General features: G+C 38.2%; 1 protein-coding gene across 5 annotated transcripts in view; it reads left to right on the forward strand.

Annotated features, from left to right (window-relative positions):
• The first annotated feature begins 398 nt into the window (after positions 1–398).
• Positions 399–20,750, forward strand: part of LOC131153260 (uncharacterized) — a 115,115-nt gene continuing 94,763 nt past the window's right edge. The window contains exons 1-2 of one of the 5 annotated variants that reach the window (XM_058105455.1): positions 478–641; positions 721–814. In XM_058105455.1, coding sequence (XP_057961438.1) covers positions 774–814 — 41 coding nt within the window. In that variant the 5' untranslated portion in view covers positions 478–641; positions 721–773. Of the gene's footprint in view, positions 815–20,750 lie in introns of all 5 variants that reach the window. The other 4 variants (XM_058105453.1, XM_058105456.1, XM_058105454.1 and 1 more) reach the window with 4 other exon arrangements.

Here is a 20,750-nt window from a genome sequence, read left to right on the forward strand (position 1 = left end):
CCCCCTGGTTTGACACCAAACTAATGGATCAGCGTCCTCTCCCTAGGTGTCGCTGATCAGGTAAAGTCCGGAATGTATATACGGTTTCCGTGCATCAGTTGGACGTTCGGCCAACCCGACCCTTGAGACACATCTCAATTACCATCCACAGTCTCTTTGGCTTACAGAGAACTCTCACCATCCACGGTCCCCACTGGCTCACAGAGCAAATTCTCACCATCTGCGATCCTCACTGACTCACATAGTAATTCTCACCATCCACAGGTACCGCTAGTTCCGTAAGTGTATTTACCTAAAATTGAACTTCCAATATTCCTTCTTACTAATGCCTTTCTACCGCGCCATGCTCCTGATGGAGTTGACGAGGCTCGTTACTCATAGGAGGTGAAGTCACGTTGATTGTTGTGTCTACTATAATCAGCTTTCTTATATTTATAATTTATTTATGCATTTTGATTTTGGTTTTCTCAGCAATTTTGGGTAATTGGGGGTGGAACTGATTTCCTAGAATTCCCCTTTTTCTCTTGCGGGAGTTGGGTAGGGGCATCATTCTTCTAGTTATTTATTTGGCGAGGCTTCCTTTTATCCACAATGTTATGTCCGCCGTTCCCGCGATTCCAGCGAAGTTTCGGTTGATGCGGGTTAGGGCTTTATGGCTTCGTCTTTAGAAGCCCATCTGGTTTTATAGTGCATTAATTTTGATCTTGTTATATGCTATAGTATAGTAATATAATATAAGGCACAGTGGCTTTGCGAGACATTTCGAAAAGAAGATGATTGATCAGTTCATCAATTTCGTGATTCGGCCTCCTCGGTATATAACTCTATCCTTCCATGACTCACTAAAATTTTACTTCGAAGCCTATCAGAACAATACTTTTGCAGTCATTACTTTTATTTTGCTTAATCTAGTTGCGATTTTCAATTATTTGCTTCACTCAATGGTTTATTTGCTGAATAATATTCGTATGACAATTTGAAAATTTCTGAATTTTCAAATTGGGTTAAAATGGAATGGCATTGTTATTTGTCTATTTGTAGAATTATTTGGATCAGTTACTTCTATTGAAGTATGTGAACAATAAAGGTTATGGTTTGATGCGTGGAAACAGCCTCTTACAAAAATGCAAGCTAAGGCTGCATAGTATAGATCCGTTTCCCTCCTTTTCCTGCTGGGATTAGAAATCCTATATTTTACATATAATAATCCAGAAATTGCAATGGAAAAGAAAAAGGATGTGGTCCGCCCCTTCCCTATACCCCACATGCATGGGAGCTTTGTGCACCGGGCTGCCCTTTTTAACTATTTGATTTAAGCAGTTGCTTAATTTATTGTTCGTTTCCTAAAATACTTCATCTTCTTCTTCTTCTTCTTCTTTTGGATTGGGGGATGGGGACAGATTAAACTGAAAGTGTCATGGTATTCATTGTGGCTCTCTAGTTTTATAGTTTTATTTCTTATCTATGTGGGATAGCAATGTGGCAGGTTTTGCTCGAATATAACTGATTATTGCTTTTTGATCTTTTCCACCATCTTATTTTTGTGGGTATGTAGTGCTGGATCTTTCTTTTTAATGAGTTTGGTGAGTCCAATCTGTCCAATCCTAGTTTGAGAATTTCCCTTTTATCCGATTTGTAATTGATCCATGCTGTTGAAAAAAGCATTTGCTCCCTGTTGAACTCCGTGCTTCGTTTCACATTTCCTTGGAACTATTTTCTTTTATTTTTCTCAAATGAGACGCTAGAGTAGCAGTTATCTTTCATATGCCTTGGCCTTCTTCTTATTGAAACCGAAATTTCTTAGGAGTTCTAAGATCTGTTTGTGGAGGAGATTGGTATGTGTTCAGCTGTTTATGTGCTTTGTCCACACAAGATTTTAGAAGATGTTTTCTCTCTTTTCAATATCCCTCTAATTGGATTTAATGCGACTCATGAACCAAAAATTTTCTGGAAATTCCTGTGCAAATTTAGTAAGTTGAGTTACATACTGCCATGCTCCATGCATTTAACCCTCTGGAATTCAGTTTTTGTCACATTTGCTGTTTTGTAATTGCAATTCTCATTTATCATCAACCCTACCCACTTGTTTCTGTTTCACATTTCTAATGTACTTAGTATTTTTCTCTTTATATTTTAAGTGGTCTTCTTTGCCGCCACATTGAATTGTAAATGTATTTTAGTTCTGGTGGAGGAACATGCATTTTAGCTCCAAATGGCCAAAGGATAAGCCATCCTTCTTTATCATGTATGAATGACTTTAGCCTATTTACCTAACTTTATTTAAGTTTTTATTTTTATTTTTATTTTCTTTTTCCATTTTGAATGCCAATTGTGTTAGACTTACTCAAGTGGCATAGCAACTTGGAGAGATTTAGGGTCTGTTTAACTGCAGAAAATAATCAGAATTACAAAAATGCCACTTTGTTTTGAGTTTGCAGCAATTGTATAAGGATGTTGGGAAACATCTTTTTATTGTTTTCCAACTTTCTTATACAAATGTGGAAATTGAAAAACAATGTGGCATTTTTGTAATTCTTTAGAAAACTAGAAAAGGAAAATAAAAACAGTTTTTAAAAAAAAAAAAAAAATTAAACATGCCCTCAGCAATTTGGGTCTGAGTTTTTTTTTTTTTTTTTTGGGATAGCAAAAGAAGATTAAATTAATAGGGAGAGTATATGTAAGAGGGAGAATATGACATCTCTCGAGAAAAAAATTGGTACACACCAGAAACAAAAAACATAAAGCAACAAAGGAAAATTAAACATCAAGCCAACATGTTCCTTCAATCTCTTTGTAAATCTGGAAAGCTAGCTACAACGCCCCGAAATTTCTACCATATTTTTTTTCCTTTTCATATTTCTCTAATACCATAACTCAAATAAAACATGCACCGGAAACATATACATAACCTCGAATACAATACTAGAATTCAAGAACCATCATATCATATATATATGTACACATTTGTTCCCAAAAACCAGGTAATATTACAACTCAAGGTACTACTAAGCAAATCCATATACATATGCTTACTAGTGTTTCACCAGCACTGTCTTCCAACCCAACTACTAATCCTGTTCGGAGTTCTCTAAGCTCGTCTCGCTGAATTTCTTGAAATGTTAAAATATTAAGGAGTGAGACATCTCCCAGTAAGATGGAATAAATTATTGTCAGTGTGTGGCAACATGAGTTTGAATGAATCAAAACACATTCATTTAATACATAATATAGTTGAGTAATCATGAAATCTGTACCCATATCCATATATATATATACACACACACACACACATTTGCAACCATATATTTTTCTCAAAAATATGTACGTGCTCAATACATTTTCCTGGGTTCGAAGCCCAACATGTCTGTAAACGTAGTTCCATCATGTATGGAATGAGGAACCAACCTGAATGGACATCCATATATCATTGTCATGTAGTCACCCCACATGACCGGGTTGTGCGGCTCGAAGGCGGGACTTAGCCATGGTTGGCCTACCAGGTTAAGTCAAAACATACCTCGTCTATAGTACGATTGGCCCATCACAGCCTGATTCGGACCCAGGGGCGGTCAACATGTCGTCGTAGGTCCAATCGACTTCCAATACTAATACTCTTACCAAGCAATGTGGTTGCACTGACTTATTTCCTAGCAACGGTACCATGCTCTTAAATACATCACTTGTCCATTAGGGTTCTCATTTCCACAATTTCCATAATAATCTCAATATTAAAAATATCTTGTCTGTATATATCACATTTCTCAGTATAAAAAATATCATGTCTGTATACATCACATTGCTCATAAGCCAGTATAAATCATATTCTATCATTTCAGAATATCTGCCAGTATAAATTACATCTCATCATAAAATATTTCCACATGTTAAATATACGATAACAAAACCAATACTCATGCCACACAAATTTTAAATAATATTTCATAAATTAGTAATTGCTCAGATAAATATATGATATTCCAAAACCAGTATTTTCAAATACCGAATACGTTAGCAAATCCTTCACAACATTATCATTTTCTCATGCTTTAAATTAATGAACTGATTCCCAAAATGCTTGAAATAATTTATTCCACTTGCTTGATTACTGAAAATATACCCGCGAGGAATCTAACATGATGCTTGCGGCGTTCGCACAAAATCTTGTATTCAGAAACCCTAGTTTAATCAATTCAACCCCAGAACAATAACCATATTCACATTTCCTAGGCCCACACACTCCCAATAACTTATTAAACTTTTAAAATAATTAACTGATATAATTTCATTATCTTTAGCCTAGCCTTGGAGTGGTACTTAGGAAGCCCAAATTTAAAATCCGCTCCAATTAAATTGACGAGGATCGGCCCTAGAACCTCGTGGTGGTGTTTGTTTTTTAATCCGGCTTACCGACGGAGAGAAATTGAAGAGAGAGAGAGAGGTGGTCGAAGGGGAGAGAGAGAGAGTTGAGAGAGAGAGAGACGGCTGCGCAGCAGGGGGGTCTGTTCTGTTCTTAGGAATTTCTTCCTATCCTTCAGGATAGTTTACATATATATTATATATTATAATATTATATTATATTATATTAATATATTAATATATTATATTATATTATTTAATTGATAATAATAAAAAATAAATAAATAAATAAATTTTTATTTATTTACTTTTTATTTATTTTTATTTTTATTTTTATTTTTATTTTTGGAATCACTACACTAGCACCCCAAAAAGATCCAAACCTCACACACTAGGTCATATACTAAATCTCTTCCCACACTAGTAACCATGTTAACTTTTTCCCAGAAAAATCCGTGCATTTCCCCATAATTTGGTTCTAAGATTTTGTTTGCTATAATTCAACATAGAGTTTCTTCTTGTACGTTGGAGGTGATGTGGCCCTTGTAAGCAAAATTTTATTGTCAACTTGTCCCCTTTATTGTAGACTATGAGGTCGAGCACACCCAATGTGTTTAACTTAAATTTTTTTTTTGAGGAAGATGCTGGAAGAAGAGTTATGATTGAGGGGTTGGACTGGTGCTCTAGCTCAAGTGACAAATTGGAGTAGCTTGAGAGGCCTTTTGAGGAGGAGGAGATTAGTGTTATGTGTTTGAGATGGATAGAGAGAGCTTTAAGTCAAGATGGTTTTATGATGCCTTCTTTCAAGATCGTTAGGATTTTTTGGACTAATAAATAGTAAGTACACTTGTCTGAATAGGTACCTTTTAGAGAGTGAATAGGTATCTTTTATGGAACGAGATAACTTTAAAACACACCAATAAGTACCTTTTAGAGAGTAAGCATACAATTGTAAGACTAAAATAAGGGTAATTTTGAGAAGTTTATGTACTTGTCTAAAATAGAGGAAGAAGAAGAAGACGAAGAAGAGAGAGAGAGAGACGAAGAAGAGAGAGAGGGACTGAGAGAGAGAGAGAGAGGAGATGATGTAATTCTTGTGTTTTCTATGTTAAAATATAAATATTATATCATTGCGTAGAGATAGAGGCACCCTTTCACGAAAGGAGACATCTCTCGGAAGATATCCATTATGAGTAAGATATCAGTAATAGAAGGAAGTGACTCTTAAAATACACCGATAGGAGTAGGTATCTTTTAGAGAGTGAATAGGTTTCTCTTATGGAAGGAGGTAAATCTTAAAGCGCACTAATTGGAATAGGTGCCTTCTAGAGAGTGAATAGGTATCACTTATGAAAGGGGATAACTCTTAAAAAGACACCTATTGGAATAGGTACCTTTTAGAGAGTAAGGATACAATTGTAGGATTAAAACAAGGGGTAAATAAAGGAAGAAGAAAAGAAAGAGGAGATGGTGTTATTTCGTTGTGTTCTTCTATGTTAAACATATAGACACTATCTTAATATGGAGAGATACGGGCACTTTTTTTTTTTTATAGACAAAGAATTGTATTAAAAGAGAGAAGAATGTACATCAGAAAATTATAAAGAGAATGGAAAAGAAAAAATAAAAGACAAGGAGAATGAGAAATCCGCCCTTTACATCAATAGAAGCTAGTAACAAAGCATGCAACCTGAACTGAGAACCAAACTCAATAAATAAGGCAACCTATTCCGCTGCAAGTCCTCCTGAGAAACATGACGAAAAAAATCATTTGTTGATACCCACAGTGACGCAAGATATATCACTCTACTACAAAGGAAAAAATTTAATAGTAGCTACATTTTTGAATATTATAGTGTTTCTTTCCAACCAGACACACCAAATAATAGTCATAATGGTGCAATACCATTGAGCTTTCCAATCCTTTCTTTGTCAAAACCCCTAAAAGTAATGGTACAAAAGGTTTTCAAAGTGTGTGGATAGACCCAATTTTCACCAAATATATCAAATAACTCATTCCAAATAGCCATGTGAGAGGGCAATGAAGAAAGATATGTGCACAAGTCTCTTCACTCCTTATGTGAAGGACACAAATATCGGGGGAGAGGACCTTGTTACGTCTTCTCTATTTAAGCAAATCATTGGTATTAATTCTTTCAAGTATCTGCAGTCCAAATGAAAGATTTTATTTTTAAGGGAGCTTTAGCTTTCCAAATCAAAGGATACAAAGCAAAAGGATCCGTAGTAGAATCACAAGTCAAGTAGGTAAAAAAAGATTTACATGAGAACTCCCTAGAAGGATCTAAACTCCAAACCTTATTATCACTCCCCAAATGAACATGAAAAGAGTCGAGCAACCCGGTCAAAAGAACCATCTCATTAATATCTCTCTCATTTAGATTTCTCCCCAAATGGAAGTTCCATGAGTGCCCATCTTCTTGCAAAAGAAGAAAGGCAGAAATCAAGGTGTCATGAAGATTTGATAAACAAAAAAATGAGGGGAAGTACTAGCCAAAGGCATCTCCCCCAACCCAATGATCCTTCCAAAAGTGAATACGCTCCCCCATTACTAGCTGTATAATGCACTTTAGGTAGGAAATAATCATAAATTTGGCATACAAACTTCCAAGGACTTGAATAAGTAATGTTAATTCCCACTTTAGCATCTCACTCTTTGTAACATTCCAAATTTACTACGAATTACCTTATGCCAAAGAGAATTAGGTTCTAAGGGAAAGCCCATAACCATTTTCCCACCAAAGAGTTGTTTTTGGCATTAAGTTACCAAGACCAAGCATCCCTCCCTTTTAGGCCTAGAAACAGTCTTCCAACCTACAAGATGATCTCTAGTACTCTCTCCCCCACTAAGCCATAAGAAATCTATAATTAATTTCTCAAGCCTCCTTGCCAATCTCACATGGATTATAAAAAGAGATAGGTAATACAAAGGGGTATAAGATATACAAGCATGATACGGGTAACACGATCCCATAAAGAGAAGAAAGGTCCTTTCCACCCGTCTAGTCTCCTAGCCACTGTTCTAGAAAGAGTCCCCATTGGGATTACCACCAAGGGGTACACCTAAATAAATAGTAGGCCAAGTCAAAATGGCACAACTAGCTAGCCTTGCAAAAGAGTCCAAATTAGTACACAGACCCACCTAACTGCTCTTAGAGAAATTAATTTTCAGCCCAGACACTTTCTTAAACACCTGTAAGATAGTCAATAAATTAGAGAAGCAACTTATCTGATAGGAAGAGGATAGTGTCATCTGCAGACTGAAGATAATAAATGATACAATTCTCATAACAATACCCCCTGAGGAACCTATGGACACTAACTAGACCCAATCTTTGAATCTAGAGTCCCAAATACTCCTAACAAGAAAACCGTCCACCACCTCTAATTTAGACTCTTGAAGGATGACTAGGTATGAGGCTACCTTAACAATGGTATCCTTAATCTGACGACGTTTACCAGGGCAGCCCAGACCCCTAATATTCCAGCTCAAAATCTTCGTTCTACCACCTTACTGCCCCTAACTCTCTTAAGCTTCCCCCCTCCATAGTTAATGGTAGAGGCTAATTTTTGCAATTCCTTTTCCATTATCTTCTTTTTCTTTTCATAGTTTCTAGGGGAGACAACTACCTTAACAGTGTGGCCTGAAGGGTTAACTAGAGAGCAACCCGGTTTGTCTGTAAGCTCTTGTGGGTCCTGACTGTCCCTTTCATCTTGCCATGGATCAAGGGTTAATGTCTCTCCTACAAAACCAAATTCCCTTTGGCAAGAAAGGTAATTTGTTTCGATTATGTCAGTCACAAGCGTAGGCATGATACCTTTGCCAGAATTAATTAACTCATTGCAAGTTTTGGAATTTATAGGCCCAAAGTTAGGATCAGTCCAAGGATGGAATAGGGGCTGGAAACAAAAATAATTATCCTTGAAAGCGTTAGCAGCCAAAGCTTCCTCATAAAAAAGATTCCTTGAACCTATAGAAAAGCTTGAAAAAACTTTACTAGATTGATCAGAAAAGGCAGACCTGTTATAATTCCCTACCTCCTTAAGAATAGCCTTTTGCTTTGGATTTTCATTTCGATCTTCATCCAGACTCTTTTTTAAGTTCCTCTGCAGCCTTTGAATTTTCCACATCTTTCATCTAAAGATGAAATCAGACAAATTTCCTAGTATTCCCAAGTCAGTTCTAGTAGCAAATTGTTATCATCTTCATACCAATCTTCCAGTTTAGTATCAAAATATCAAAATTGGGAAGACTGCATCTTTGTTTGACTCTGAATTCTTCATGTCAGATTCCCTGCCCATCTTTATACTTGATGTTCCTGTATTGTCCACAAATTTCTCTAAGAATCTAGGAGAAACCAAATAAAAGGAATGATTCTGAAGTCTGTAAACCATCTGATGATGGAGGATAGCTACTATGGAGGTAGAGATCTGGGGTGCTCCAATGATCGGTACGACATCACATCAATCCTCATTGAAAAATGCCAGAACCATATCCATAGATTGCATGAGGAGCTTATGCAAATGATCGAGCATATGTCAGCTTTCTCTCATGCTTTCAAAAAGAAAGAAGCAGAGATGCAGCACCTCAAAGCCCAACTAAATTCTCTCAAGCAAAGCCAGCAGCAACAATATAGACAGGTGAGGATTGACCCTCTCTTTCCTCCAACTACTTTGGCCTTTAGCTCCCCTCAGCCAACATTCCAGCCAGTATCTATGCAAGCATCTTTTAGAGGCAGTGACTCTTTTCTTCATCTAAAAAAGAGGCAGTATACTCAAAACCAGCCCAAACCTAGAGGGTTGAGTTAACAACTGTCTCCACTGCTTAGAGGAAGAAAGACAAGAAAAATTTGGAGAATCAAGTGATCCATATCGTGAGCCACAAATTGGGGTTCTAGAGAAGGATAATCCTTTCTCTAAATTCCTTACTGAGATGGCTAATCCATTACATCCAGAGGAAGCACCAAAATCATCACTCGCCATCATGACATATGATGATTCTTCTGAAGATGAGATCCAAACTCCAAAGCCTACTATGATGACCCAGCCATCCACCCACAGAACTGAATACGATAGTCCTACGGATGATGGAGTAGATGACAACATCAACCTCTCAGAAAATGCTGCATCAGTCATTCCCACACATAGTTCAAGCAACAATGGAAATGGGCCGACCATTTCTTTGGAAGCTATGTTTGGAGGTTTTTTTAAGTGAAATGAAGGGAAAGTTTTATGGAGGTATACTATTCTGACTTTTATTTGGTGCATTTGGATGGAAAGAAATGTGAAGATTTTTAAAGGGGTTGCCACTTCCAGTAATATTCTTTAGAGCAGAGTGGCTCTCTTGGCATCCCTTTGGCATTTGGCTAATAGTTTTTTTTTTTTTTTGGATAGCAAAATAAAATTTTATTTATAGGAAGAGAATTACACAAGGGAGAATAAGAGATCTCCTAAAAAAAAGGCCTGGAATTATCTAGGAAAACCAGCTATAAAAATACCAAAAAGTAACAAATCAGCAATCCCAAATGTTCCTCCAATCTCATGTAACTTGTGGAAACTAATTCCTCTGAAAAAACCCAAACTAGCACACGACAGTGAGGCCAAATACTGAATTTTTTCCCAGACCAGCACCCTGTTCAATTTTTTCTCATTGAATATCCTTGCATTACACTTCAACCATAAACCCCCATACAACTGCAATTATTCCACACTTCCATAGGATTGCCTTGTCCTTTATCCTACCAAGGCTTTTGAAAGAAATAGCTAAAAATTCACAAACCGAAGAAGAGCGAACCCAGCTCTCTCCAGAAGTTCCAAAAGCATATTCCAAATCCTCCAAGAATATTCACAATGCAAAAGAAGATGAGAAGCTGCTTTTGAATTTTTTGTAACAAAGCACACATACATCGATAGAGAGAGCCTTCAAAGGTCTCCTAATTTGCAGCAAGTTATTAATATTTATTTTATTGAGCACAACTAACCAAGTGAAAGCCTAAATTTTTTGGAGGAGCCTTAGTCTTCTAAGTGAAATGGTAGAGTGGGAAATAAGAATTGGAGTGAGTCTAGAATTCAAAAAAGGATTTACAAGAAAACACACCCAATTGATCAAAAGACTAGGACCAAACATTTCTCCCTGATGAAAGATTACTCCCATTCAATAAAGATAACAAAGAAGACAACTTTTCAAACTCCCTATCATTGAAAGGTCTCCTAAATGGAGATTCTAGGAAACCAATGGACTACTCAAATCCTCAACAAAGAAAGATATAACTCTATTTTTCTCGGAGCTTAATTGATTTAAGACGAGGGAATGAATTGGATAAGGATGCATTACCCAACCAAGGGTCTTTCCAAAAATGATTCGAGAGCCCCTCTGCACCTCAAGTTTACTGTGAGGGATGAAAGAAGGATAAATCTGATAAATGAACCTCTGTGGACTATCCAAAGGGCATCTTAAGCTAGCAGTGGCATCCCACTCGTTCTCATCCAACCCAAACTTACTCCTTATTACCCTAAGCTAAAGAGACAATTCTTCTAGAGGGAAACACCATAGCCATTTTGCTAAAAGAGTTGTGCTTTTAGACACCAACTTTTCTAAACCCGGGCCTCCCTCCTTTTTTGACCTGCAAACCACACCCTAGTTGACTAAGTGGTCCCTGTGATCCCCCTACCTGACCACGTAAAGTCTCTTCTGATTCACTTGGGCTTGCTAGCAATCCCTATTGGAATCCTAAATAGTGGCAGGAAATATAACGAAATGCTAGAAAGACAAGACTAGATTAAGATTATTCTAACCCCTAAAGAGAAGAGTGCCCCCTTCCAATCGTGTAACCTCTTAGTCACTCTTTCCACTACTGGATTCCAAAAATTCGTTGCTCTAGGGTTACCTCCTGAAGGGACCCCTAAGTATGTCAGGCCAATCTAGAATGCCACGTCCCACTTTAGTGGTCCTTTCCCTCGCTTGCTCTAGGGGCACATTTGAAGTTGCTAATCGACTCTTCCCTATATTAATTTTAGGGCCCAATGTCCTCTAAAAAGTTTGAAGAATGCCCAAGATTCTTGTAAAGGAAGGGCTATGATTGTCGATGAAGAAAGTGGTGTCATCAGCAAACTGAAGTTGAGAAACCACCACTTCTTCTCTCCTTACTTTTAGACCTACCAACCCCCTCTCCACAACCCTATCCACTGTTTTGCTCAACGCATCAGTTGCAAGGACAAATAGAAATGGGGATAAAGGGTCACCTTGTCTAATTCACCTGGAAGCTCTAAGCCAAGATTTCGGCTCACTGTTAACAATCACCGAGAACCACACATTCGACAAGCCACCCTTAATCCACTTACGCCAACGCCTCTCAAGGACTTCATCCAAGAAGCTCCAACTCACTTTATAATAGGCTTTCTCAAAATCTACTTTTAAAGACAAAACTCTTTTTCTTATTCCTACGAACATCCTCCACCACCTATTTGGCCACAAGTATAGCATCCACTATTTGCCCCGCCTCAACTAATGCAACATGGGTAGTAGAAATGTTATTAGTGAGCACCTCACTCAACTGTTAGATAAGACTTTAGTGACAATTTTATAGACACTAGAAACAAGGCTAATAGGTTTAAAATCCTTAACCTTGATACTTCTGATTACACCCTGGCCAATTTGGTTTCTTGGAGGAGGACAATGTCTGGGGAGTACTTGTCCAATCCTTAATCAAAATACTTTATCTAGTTCCACTAGCCCTTTAAAGTTCCAATTGGCAATCTTCATAATTTGACTCGCTTTTCCCCCCTTCTCCAACCCTTTACCCCCTTTATAGTTAATTGAAGAAACAAGGATTTTTAGATTTTTCTGAACTTTCTTTTTCCTTCTCTCATAAGTCCTATGGCTTGAATCCAAACTCACCAAATTTTCAATATGGTCTTGAAGTTCTAGACCTAGATCCCCAAGGAGTTTATGCGAGTCTAGGTTATCTCTCTCACCATTCTCAAAGCAAACCCCATAACCCTCCATTCTATTAGATATCCCCCTTTGGCATAAAGTTTTTGAAGAGAGAGAGAGAGTTGAGAAGGAGGCAGAATACATTTACTGGTTCTAGATGGACTAGGATCCTCTGTGGAATCACCCTTCGCAGACACATCCTTGCAATGCTCTTGGAAGGAAGAATTGACTTAACACATGAGAAAAATTGGGCCCAAAGCTAGTATCTGAAGACAATGACCCCTTATTGTTTAGAGTTAGCAAATGATCAAAATAATGATTAGTAAAATTTATACCTGCTTGTGCATTCTTAGGATCTAGCTGAAGACAATCTCTTTGCGATACCTGTGGGATCTTAACTAACTTTTTATGTTAAGGATCTCCTCCCTCTTGGAATCTTCCTTTTTTTTCATCAATAGATTTGCTCTCATCTGATCTATCAAAAGTTCCATATCAAACTCAGCTATACTACCCATCTCTTCTTCCTTGTCAAAATACAAGTCTTCTATTTCATATCTTCCCTTGTGGCCTTCTGTCTAACAACAAAGGAGAAAAATGATTGCTCTTTTCTGCTTGTTCCTTGCTTATCATGGGGATCGTTGCTTTAGTGCAATTGGTCTCTTTGCCTTTGTCTTCCCTAGAGATTGTTGCATTCTGTAGCCTCGATGGACCCACACAATCTACTCTAGGTTGCTGCCATCTCTTATTGGTACACTTTCTTTTTTTTCATTTGTGACCCACACCAACTTAGATGTCTTATTTACATAAATTTTGAGCCTTGAAGTGTCTAGCTCAACCTTGTCATAACCTTTATTCCTCCCAAAAGATCACCTAGTAAATTTAGTGGCCTCCCCTGCGACCTACCCGGTTTCTCTTGTAGAGCTGGGATTCCTATTAGGATATATCCCCCTACACATTTGGCTGCGAATGAGAGCCATATTTGGATTAGACCTTGTTGAAATTCCAGTGGTAACATCAACAAAGGAAAGTCTTTGAAACACATTCTTGCTCTCCTCCTCTATCCTAACATTCGAAGAGCCACAATCTAAGTATTTCTAGTAGCCCTTGTTGGCTTTGGAGGCCTCATCTGTGGGTGACGTGAATTCCAATACGGCAGTAAGGCCCTGCATCTAGTTTTTTGATATAAAAACATCACGGAGGCATTTTCTACTATCCTTCTCCATGCAAACAAACCTGCCCTTGCCAATTTCAAAAGCCTTCAACTTTACCATATTTCTCTCCTTAGTGAATCTGGCATCAAGAGGATTAGCAACAATCTCGTTGTTGGCCTTATAGAGCACACTCAAAATCTTTAAGACCCTTACGAGTTCCTCGTCCAACATGATGTAAGAAACATGTCTTCTAGCATATTCTGTGATATGATAAGTAGCTGTGACCAATTGTATGACTGAGATAATTTTTCTCTCAATTTTGAATGTGGCAAACTCTCCTCGCCTTGTGCCAAATTCGAACAAGATGGAGGCGAGGGGCCAGAAATAAGAAAGAGCACTGGGTTAAGGGATAAAGACACAGGCCGTAACTGCAGTGGAGTTTGTAGTCTCTTTAGTTCAAAGAGTGGGAATCAAGTTTGAGGAAGGGTGGCACGACTGACAAAATTAAGGGTTGGGAGGGTTCTTGCAAGCAATACAATTACATAGACCTTTGTATGGTTTCATGATTCTCGATGGTTGAGCAGGAGAACTTGTAGGGGGAATATTGTCGGAGGAGAAATGACTTCGATTTAGTTGATTGGATTCAGGTTAAAAAGAGAACACCAAGAGAGAAGAAAGTCAGAGAAGAGTCAACTTTAATGCAATCGACTTAGTGCCGACTTTGATAATAGAGAGTTGGAAATAGGATGAATGGTGATGACGAAACAATTTTTGAGGACTTAAAGGTCAGCTAGGGTTTGTCTTCAAGAGGAAGAGCACAGTCTGTTCGATGGTATTGGAGTCGAAGAGAACTAGGAAGAGGGAGGGAGAGAGCACTAGGGAGGTGTTTGCCATGCTCGATGACTTGAGGAACAATGTCACTTCAAGGAGAGTAGTGCAAGAGAGAGAGAGCGAATTGAGAATTCAAATTTAATTACCTTTTTCCCATGTCATTCAATTTGGCCAATGGGTTCTTCGACATAACTTTTATTAATCTTAGAAAAATGGATTCTTATTGCATGTTTCTAAACCCCTATTCCCAGAAAGTCACCAGTGATCAAGGTCAAATCACATCTATTAGTATCAATTTCTTTTAGAAACTTTTATTCGGAGGTGAATCATTGTAAACCAATGTTAAAGGGGTTGGATTGGAGACCTATATCTATTGATCAAAACAGTTGATTAGAGAGATCATTTGAAAGGAAGGAAGTGAAGGGGGTGGTTTTTTGGTATTGAAAGGGATAAGGCCCTAGGACTGGATCAGTTTAATATTGCTTTTTTCCAAGATTGTTGGGAGGTTGTAAAGGGCAATTTGCAGAAAGTTTTTACTGAATTCCTTGGTAATGGGATTTTGAATAGAAGCATTAACTCCTCTTTTTTTGCCTCACTGCCTAAAATGTCCAAATCTATAAAGGTCAAGGATTTTAGACCTATTAGCCTCGTCTCTATTGTGTATAAAATTATCACTAAAGTCCAACATAATAGGGTAAGTCTAGTGCTTGTTGACATTATTTCTAGTGCCCAAGTGTGTTTGTAGGGAGGCAAATAGTGGATGCTACTCTAGTGGTCAATAAGCGGTGGAGGATGTTTGTAGGAATAAGAAGAGGGGGTCTATCTTAGACTTCAAGAAAGCCTTTGATAGATTGAGCTGGAGCTTCTTGGACGAAGCCCTAAAGAGAAAGGGTTTTAGAGAGCATTGGTGTTAGTGGATTAGGGGCTGTGCGTCTAATATGTTGTTCTCGATGATTGTTAATGTTGAGCCAAAATCTTCGTTTAGTGGTTCTAGGGGCATTAGACAAGGTGACCCATTATCCCCCTTTTATCTGCCTCGCAGCCGATGTCTTGAGCAGGATGGTGGGTAAGGCTGTGGAGAGGGGGTTGGTTAAAGGTCTAGAAGTAGGGAGAGAGGGAGTGGTTGTTTCCCATCTTCAGTTTGCTGACAACGCCATTTTTTTCTTTGATGATCATAGCCGTTCCTCTAGGAGAATTTTGGATATTCTTCAAATTTTTGTGAGGGTGTTTGTCCTTAAAATTAATATGAAGAGTGGTTTAGTAGCTTTGAATGTGCCGTGGAGCTTGTCACTGAAAGGGCTAATGAATTGGGGTGTGGTGTTTTGTAGTGGCCTATGACTTAAGGTTCCTTTCAGAGCAAAGGATTTTTGGAATCGGGTAGTTGAAAGGGTGATGGAGAGGTTAAATAGTTGGAAGGGGGATCTTTTCTATTTAGGGAGAAGAATATCCCTGAGTTAGGCTTGTATTTCTAGCATTCGACCATGTTTCCTATTTTTTTTAAAGATTTTTGATGGGGATTGCTAGCAAGCTTGAGAGAATTATATTAGACTTTTTGTGGTTTGGTGGGGCCGGGGGGGGGGGGGGTTGATCACATAGACCACCCACTTAGCTAGGGCAAGGTTTGTAGGCCAAAAATGGTGGGAGGGCTTGGTCTAGGTAAATTGGTGTTTGAAAACAATGCACTTTTAGCTAAATGACTGTGATGTTTTATTCTAGAAGCATTGTCCTTTTGTCATAGAGTAATAAGAAGCAAGTTCATTTGGATGAGAATGGGTGTGATACCAATGTTAATTTAAGATTTTCTCTTGGGAGTATGTGGTGAGGTCCATATCCCAGATTTATCCTTCTTTCATTGCTCATACTAAAATTGAGGTGAGGGAGGCGGCATTGTCTCTTTCGACTGAAATCCAACAAAGTATAGCTAAATCTTTCTTTGTTGGGGATTTGATTAGCCCATTCGTTTCCTGGATTCTCCACTTTAGGAGACCTCTTAATGATAGGGAGTTGATGGAGTTGTCATCTTTGTTAATTATTTGAATGGGAGTAATCTTTCTTCAGGGAGGGATGGTAGGGAGTTGGTAGAGTTGTCTTCTTTCTTATCTTTATTGAATAGGAGTGGAGGGATGTTTGGTCATAGTCTTTGGATCAGTTGGGAGTGTGGTCTTGTAAATAATTTTTTGAGTTCTTGAGTGATGCAGGGGCAGCATCAAGGTTCTGCAGCCATGGGAGGATGTAGAAGAAGTAGAAGAGAGGAAGGGAAGGGAAGGGAAGGGAAGGGAGGAGTGAGGAGATGCCAAGGGAAACTCATGTCCAACTTATAACATGGCGTTCACACACTATTTTTAAACGCATAAAATTACAAACATACCTCTGAAATTACATGAATTACAAACATACCCCTACTTTACACAAATATTACAAACTAGCCCCCAAAATACACATAATATTATATTGATTAAACTAAAAACAGAATAAAATACTAATTAAACCCAACTATCCCTTAACCCAGCTCTTCTTAATTATTCTCCAATATGCTCTTCCCAAGATCTTGCTTCTCGTCCTACATCAACTCTCCCCTAGTTAGAAAAAGTTCGGCCTCAAATTTTGAAATGTTGGAGGATCAAAAGGGAGAAGCAAACTTGGACTCCTTGAAAGCCAATGCTTGAATGACACAAGAAATCACGTTCAATTGGCAGCACCATAGACTTGAGTTGAGAATTAGCATCAATGAACATATCAGGGACGACAAACTCAACAATAGGGATGTATGGAAGACTTTGGATGCCTTCAAAGTTCAAACAAATGCATTGTAGTGTTTTCAAATTGAGTAAATGTGACTGATTCTGTCTTGGTTAATTGGTAGAGCTCAAAACGATTTTCTTCCCATTATAGTGGAAGACATGTATTCTCAAGCCCTTGAACCACACCAAATCATCCAACCAAGGAGAACCAAGGAGTACATGGCCAATCTCAATCTCATAGGTAGGAGTACATGGCCAATCTTCATAGGTGGAATATCACACCAAACATTAGTCAAATATTCACCTATTTGGATGGGAACCAAACATCTTTCATAAACATGTACAATAGAGTTATCAACCCAAAACATCTCATAAGGCTCTGGGTGAGGTTCTGAATGCAGCTGCATTTGAGTGACTCCATTTATGGAAACCACATTCATTGGACATCTTCTATCAATAATGGTTTTGCAAACCTTTTATTTGCAATTGAGAAAGGTGTTAAAAAGCTTGAAATTGCACCAAAAGTTTGGCAAATGACATTCCCACTAGCCTTACTCTCAATTTCTCAAAAACTATCTTTAATCCACCTTGATATCGATTGTCCTCCTGATATCAAACAAAATAAAGAGGAAAACTCACAATTACAGCAAAAAAACCTAATTTTCAATGCCAGCAGTGACAATTTCTAGGGTTTCATGCCAAATTATTGCATTTGCTTACAATATATTGAGTCCGCTATCAAAATGTCAAGCTGCAGATCAGATTATCATGGAAAAACTCAAACTATTATGGCTGCTGAAAATTTCTCACGAGACAGGAAATTGCGGAAGACTCTAGGAGACTTTCTCATGTGCTTCACGGTGCGTGGGACGCGTGAGTCGCAGTGGCAAGATTCTGGTGATGAAACTTCAGGAGATTGCAGATCAGTGGGTGGGGAGTTCTCAAAGGCCGGTGGCTGGGGTCTGTTTGGCCGGTGTGTGGGGGTTCCTTTGGTGTTCGGACGGCGATGAAAACTTGAGGGTGAAGGTTTTGGGGGGTTCTGTTTTTAATGGGATGGATGGTGTTGCAGGAAGGCGTCTGGAAGGTGGTTTTTTGAAAAATGGGACACGACTGGAATTTCTGAAGAAATTCAGAAATTGCAGGATTGCTTTTTTGTTTTTTTTTTTTGGAACTGAAATTTCAGAATAGAGAAGGATCAGAGAGAGAATAATGGAAAGGAAATAGAAAGAGGAAAAGAAAAGAAGGAAGAATGTAGAAGAAGAAGAATATGAAAGATAGAACAGAGAAGGGAAGGTTAGATATGTTGGGAATAAAGAACAAATTCCTGAAACCTGTGAGAAGCAAAATAAAGAAAAATAACGCCAAAGAAAAATCAATCACACACACAAGACAATATTTATGTGGTTCGGCAATTTTGCCTACGTCCACGGAGTTGCAGGGATTTTAATATTATCAGGAAGAAAACATTGAGAGTGCGGCGATACAATGCTCTCCCTCTCGCTCTCACACAGGTACAACAACATGAACCCACATCACCCGAAAGCAATCCTTTTCTATATGTTGCGCCTTCGCACCATGGACTAAGCCTTAGGATAGAAATCTCTAATTAAATAGAGGTCGGGTCGTCATCCAAATTAAAACACAACTAGGCTCCACAAAAGCCCAACAAGATATAGAACAGAGAGTGAGAGAACAGAACAGAGGCAGAGCAGAAAACCAGAGAACAAGAAGAGAAGAAAGAAGAAGCAGCAGCAGAGAGGGAGGGACAAGTTACAGAATAGAGGAGGAGAAGGAAAGAAAAAGAGAAGGAGAAGAAGCAGCAGCAGAGGGAGACAGAAGTTGTAGAACAGTGGGGGGATGAAGAAGATAAGGACAGGGGGAAGAAGAATATTGAAAGGAAAAGATGGAGGAATTGAAATGGAAGAAAGAGATCATGGTTGAGTTCTGATACCAAACGCATCAAGGTTCTGCAGCCATTGGAGGGTTTAGAAGAAATAGAAGAGAGGAAGGAAAGTGAAGGGAGGAGAGAGGAGATACTAGAGGAAACTGACGTTCAATCAACAATTCAATTTCATCAACAACCAACTTACAACATGGCTTTCACACACTATTTATATGAAAGCCTAAACACATAAAATTACACGCATACCCCTAAAACTACATGAAATGCAAACGTACTCCTACTTTATACAAATATTATAGACAAGCCCCCAAAATACACATAATATGATACTGATTAAACTAAATACATAATAAACTATTATTCAACCCAACATTCCCTTAACCCAATTTGCCTTAATTATTCTCCAACATGGCTCTTCCCAAGATCTTGCTTCTTGTCCTACATCAATTGTCACACCAATTCTTCTTACCCACTCTATCAAATCATCTGGAAGGCCAGGGCTCCCCCCGAAGTTAAGGCTTTCACTTGGTTGGTTGTGCTCATTAAAATTAATACTAATAACTTGTTGCATATTTGGAGAACTTTGGAGGCTCTCTCTCCCGATGTATGTGTGGTCTGTTACAAAAATTCCGAAACAGTTTCTCATCTTCTTTTGCACTGTGAATTTTCTTGGAGTATTTGGAGTAAGCTTTTTGGTATATCCAGAGAAAGTTGGGTATACTCTTATTCTGTGGGGAGATTAGTTATTTCTTTCACATGCTTTGGTAGAAGGAAGGAAAGGGCAGTTCTATGGAATTGTGGAAAACTTGTAGTTTTATGGGGGTTATGGTTGGAATGTAATGCATGGATATTCCCTGGGAAGAAATTAAATTGGGCTCGGGTTAAGATAAAATTCTGTATTTGGCAATTTTGGGTGAGATGTGAAAAATGCGTCCAGGTCTTCTCCCATCGAGACTTCCAGCCTGACAATCCTTCTTCCTTCTTTGTTTCTGAACCCCTATGCCCAGAAACCTTCTTCTTGATCTCCTATCGTTCCACCATCCAGTCACAAAAGTCAGACATCATTGCCTCTTTGATACTACTAGGAATTCTCATCTTCCACTAGAAACTTATGCACCATAACTCATTGTTGCTTGACTTGCTACAGGGACTGAAAATTGACACCTTTCATTCCATCGTTCGTTTGAACTTCGACGACTCCATATTGGTTGGTGTGGGAGAAAGTGCTTTTTATGGCTTCTTTATGGTGGGTGGGGAATGGAACTTTTAAGGGGATGAGTTCGATAGCTGTTTAGTTGGATTGGAAGTCCCTTCTAATGACGCGTTGATTTGAGTTTGCTGTTTTTTTTTTTTTTTTTGTGTTTTCCCTTTTTTTTTTGTTTTTTTCTGGGGTTTCTTAGATTTCATTAAGGATATGTCTTCTGTGTTGATTGTACATTCTTTATTTATCTAATGAATTTCTTTTTGTGTCAAAAAAACATCCAACTTTGAAAATCGTCTCCTCTCATTCTCGGCTTGCTCCTTAATTCTTAGATCTTGTGTTGAAGAGATCCATTTAAACGAGAACACTTTTTTTTCTATCTTGACTGAGCAAGACATAGTGATATCTTGATTAGAAAAATAAGGAAAAGGTATAGATTTCAATGGGTAGGGTGATAGTTTTTTTAGGCATGACGAAAGATGTCGTTGATGTTCGAAAGTAGCCAGGTGTATATAGGTTAATGATAAAAGTTTTGTAACTGACTGATGATGGAAACAATTAGGTATTCACTTAGGTTAAGAAGACAGGATGCTTCTGGATAACACAAACTTGCTTC

This window comes from Malania oleifera, chromosome 4 (genome assembly GCF_029873635.1).
Source record: "Malania oleifera isolate guangnan ecotype guangnan chromosome 4, ASM2987363v1, whole genome shotgun sequence".
Lineage (NCBI taxonomy): Eukaryota > Viridiplantae > Streptophyta > Magnoliopsida > Santalales > Ximeniaceae > Malania > Malania oleifera.